Here is a 4,184-nt window from a genome sequence, read left to right on the forward strand (position 1 = left end):
GGCCTGATTTGGCCCGCTGGCCTGGAGTTTGACACGTGATTTAAATATTTAAAATTACGTAATGTTTGTGAGAATAAAAACTAAAATTTTAAATTTTAACTTTAAGCTGCACACATTTTAAAAATCTGAAAATTCAGCACGTCACATAAAGTGCAAAAAAATGTAACCAATAAATAATCTATCATGTTTTTTTTTTTTTTACATTTATAGTGAGTTGTGCAGTTGAGTGTGTCTGACATTTAAAAACTGGTTTGTTCCTGTGTTGTGCCTGCTAGCTTACACAGCACATGGCACTTCTGGCTGCATGAAAAAAAATCTCCATCAAACAGAATCTCCACTAAAAACACGAAAAGCAGACCTGTGATGTGTGCCGATCCCAGATGTGAGCTGATTACTGGGAGACGAACAGACGCCTGCTTCCATGCRGAAAAGTAAAAGGACTCGTGAGCCAGCCTGAATGATTACGGTCTGATCCAGAGCATAAACAATAACTATAATTGATAAATGGCATTGTGATGGAGATGAAGAGCATTAATGATTCAGCAACTCCAGCTAAACAGGAAGCATCATAATGCAGCGACTGTCTTTGAAGAATATTGATTCAGCTGGATGACTTGGCAGGATTGCATACAGGGCTGGATGAGACAATAGAACGAGCAGCCACTGTTTGTCTTTTCTGTTGCTAATTCTGCACTGAACAAATCAGTTTGTAAACAGCTGAGACACAAACCTGCAGCAGCTTTTGCTTTTCTATCATAGGATGGAAAAAAACACGTCAGTATTCCAATCATAATAACTGTCAAAATGGGTTTGTATCATCCTCATAAATCAGCAGAATCATGTTTTGCTGCCAACATTTATAAGTCATTTGATCACATTCAAACTTGATGAGTACACATTGGACAGTCTTGGCACACAACGAATATCAACTCGGTAAAATAATTCCCAGATGTGAGCAAAGTCAGGAGATAGAACAATAGCATCAAAATTGAAGGAAAAACAAAAAAACAGTTTAATTTTTTCTTCTTTTGAAAAAGAAATGGCAACTAAGAGCTGAAAGGTTGAGTCAACAGAAGTAGAGTTATTTTTGGGGAGGAAATTGAACCGTGTAAGGTTTTAAAGCAAAACTCATGCAAATAAACTGTGACAAAATACTCCAAACTACCGATCGCTGGATTTAGTTKTATTTGCTGTTTTCTAACTCGGTTTAAAATCCCAGATGAGTTTGAAGTAAATACATTTCATTTTACTTGACTTAAAGGTACCTGGTGGTCGTAAAGTGAGTATTGTTTGTTTCCAATAAGTACATTTTTGTCTTTAAACAAGCAAAATACTGTATATCTTTGAAAGTACAGCAGGTGAAGTTAAAAAAAGTACCAGTATTTAGGCAAGAGTGCTTGCATTCTAATAAATATAAACTAAGTAACAAAGTTCCTTATGATGTAATCTGTTTTTAGTATATTTTGCATTAATAAAATTAGATGCATTTAATTATGAAATAAAGCGTCATTAAGCATGTTTGTTTCTACAGACATCTACCTAAAAGAAAAAAACTTTCCATTTATATTTCAAGAGTGTATTTGTCTTATAACCCTTCTTTTTGTGCCATTCCTGCTACATTTTTGTCCCTCAGTAATGACGCCCATGTTCAAAGGGAGAGCTGCAGTAGTGTTGGTTTAAAAACAAGGTTTGCTACAAAGCAGTACAATCTGTGACGTCATTACAGAGAATCTAACTACAACCAAAAATATTTCACAGTCATGCCTGTTGTTAAAACGGTGAGACTGATTGCAGCAGCATGTGATAAATGATCTGACTGTACCTGTTTGTCTAGAAACTCTCGGGCATCTTTCTCTATGTGTCCTTCGTACAGGTTGGTGGTGAGGCTCATCAGTCCCATCTTCGACAGACCAAAGTCCGTCAGCTTAATGTGTCCCATGGAGGTGATCAGGAGACTAAATGATGAGCACAAACACACATTAACCTTGTAGTAAATAGAAAAAAACAACATAAATCATGATGCTTTTAAAGCTACATCAATACCATATTTAATGTCACACTAAGAAGAAGCTTTTTGATAAACAAAATATAAAGTTGCAGAACCTGGAGAGGTTAAAAATGTTGCTAGTGCATACCAACATCTCTTTGAAATATATCTGGAGTAGTGCAGGCATTCCTTTGAACTACTAGAAATTATTTTTGAGTCGTGGTAATTTTTCCAGCTCTGAAGCAGCTCTTGCTTTGACCTCCCGCTGAGAACGTTTGAGTCTTCGAGTGGAGATATTTTATTGATGCTGTTTACTGGCTGGAGAATATGGCCTACTTCACGCTGCTGCAGTAAAAACAAACGTTCTTTTCCAGAGTAAAGAAAACGGTTATTATAGCATTTGTAACTTACTTGTCAGGTTTGAGGTCTCTGTGAACGATGCCGTAGTTGTGCAGGTACTCCAACGCCAAAACCGTTTCAGCGAAATACATCCTTGCCAGCTCCACAGGCAGAGCCCCGATATTCTTCAACAAGGTGGCACAGTCGCCCCCTGAAGAAAACAAGAACCTAAGTTCAGGTCAAATGAGACTTTGACATTCAGATCCTCTGTTTACGTAAAATAAAAATATCAGCCATAAAAAAACAGGCCTAAATGAGATTTTAAGCTCAGAGCATCTCAGCCATTAATCCTGCTTTGTAGTGCACTGCTCTAGACAAAGACAAATGAAGGGCAGACAAACCGTGAAAAAAAAAACCACACACACAAACTAACTAGACTCATAAATCTAAAGTGTGCTCTCATTTTCAGCCTGGTGTAAAACTAAACCAGACTTCCTGACCTTCCACGTATTCCATGACCATGCAGAGGTGTCGCCGCGTCTCGAAGGAACAGAACATGGACACCACGAAGGGATTCTCTGCGAAGGTGAGGATGTCCCGCTCCACAAAGGCCTGCTGGATCTGGTTCCTCAGTATCAGGTTCTGCTTGTTGATCTTCTTCATGGCGAAACGCTGACGYGTCTCTCTGTGCCGCACCAGATAGACGGCGCTGGAAAGAAGAGAGGAGATGAAAACACAGCAGGTGGTTAAAAGCCATGATAAATCATAGCTGTGTGGACTTGTCAGGAGGAGATGGAATTTTTAGGCTTTTGATGCTGAATTCCATCTTTTGAACTGATTGCATTAATTGTCTTTTTTATTTAACCTGAAGTGAAATTTAAAATATACCTCGTATATGTCCTTATAGTTTTGTAGGTGTTGATACGTTTACTGGGCTGCAGCTTTTACCATGCAGCAGCACGTGCTGTGGCCAAGATAAAGAGAAAACTATGTTATGTATGKTTTTAAATCCCTATTGTCAGATTCTTGCTAGTGGAGCCTGTTTAAAATGATTCGATTTTTCTTTCAAATCACTGAATAACTCAGTGGCTGAGCGGATGAGAGACATGCATTTTAAAACGTCTCCGAGCTTAATCCCACCGGYTCTCTGTTACTAAAGCTTTGAAGAGCTAGAGAAGTGCTTTTGTGTTTGTTCTCTGTCATACTGCTGCATGATTATCCCATAAAGTATTATATAGCTGTAAACTGAACAGTGCTTATAAATAAACACAACAAACTTTAACTGAACACAAATTTAATAGTATTATTTGACATTTAAAGAGCACACTACCTAACATCAGCTGATGTTTGTTTTAGTTATTTCCTGTCTGTTGACCAATAGGAGAGGAGCTGACCCAAGAGGAACCGCCCATCTTATTTGCATAATAAGGCAGAAATGCATGAGGAAATGTAAATACAGGAGACAGAGAAAATGTAAAAGCAACACATGGAGATTTAAAGTCTTGAGAGAAAAATTCTAACAAAATAATGAAATATAATCATCTAAGAGACACAAATTCATCTACAAGTAATAAAAAAATATACAGTATACAGTATACAGATCTTCTACAAGTCTGTTGTTGAGAGTGTCATCTCTTCTGCTGTCATCTGTTGGGGCAGCAGCATCAGAACCAGGGACCTAAAAAGGCTAAACCTGATAACGAAGGCTGGTTCTGTTCTGGGGACGACTGTGGAATCTCTGGAGATGATGGTGCAAAGAAGGATTTTACATAAAATCAAGCACATTGTGGACAACCCTGACCATCCTCTTCATCAGACAGTCATAGAAAGACAAAGTGTCTTCAGTCGGAGGCTTCTT

The 4,184-nt window shown here is 38.1% G+C and overlaps 1 protein-coding gene across 4 annotated transcripts in view; it reads right to left on the reverse strand.

The window, feature by feature from the left end:
- The window catches only part of mast1a (microtubule associated serine/threonine kinase 1a), a 59,023-nt gene that overhangs the window by 10,166 nt on the left and 44,673 nt on the right, over positions 1-4,184 (reverse strand). For all 4 annotated transcript variants that reach the window (XM_014004940.1, XM_014004939.1, XM_014004938.1 and 1 more), the window contains 3 exons: positions 2,827-3,035; positions 2,399-2,537; positions 1,823-1,955 (listed from right to left, as the gene is read on the reverse strand). In XM_014004940.1, coding sequence (XP_013860394.1) covers positions 1,823-1,955; positions 2,399-2,537; positions 2,827-3,035 — 481 coding nt within the window. The remainder of the gene's footprint in view (positions 1-1,822; positions 1,956-2,398; positions 2,538-2,826; positions 3,036-4,184) is intronic.

Source organism: Austrofundulus limnaeus, unplaced genomic scaffold (assembly GCF_001266775.1).
Source record: "Austrofundulus limnaeus strain Quisiro unplaced genomic scaffold, Austrofundulus_limnaeus-1.0 Scaffold27, whole genome shotgun sequence".
Taxonomy (NCBI): domain Eukaryota; kingdom Metazoa; phylum Chordata; class Actinopteri; order Cyprinodontiformes; family Rivulidae; genus Austrofundulus; species Austrofundulus limnaeus.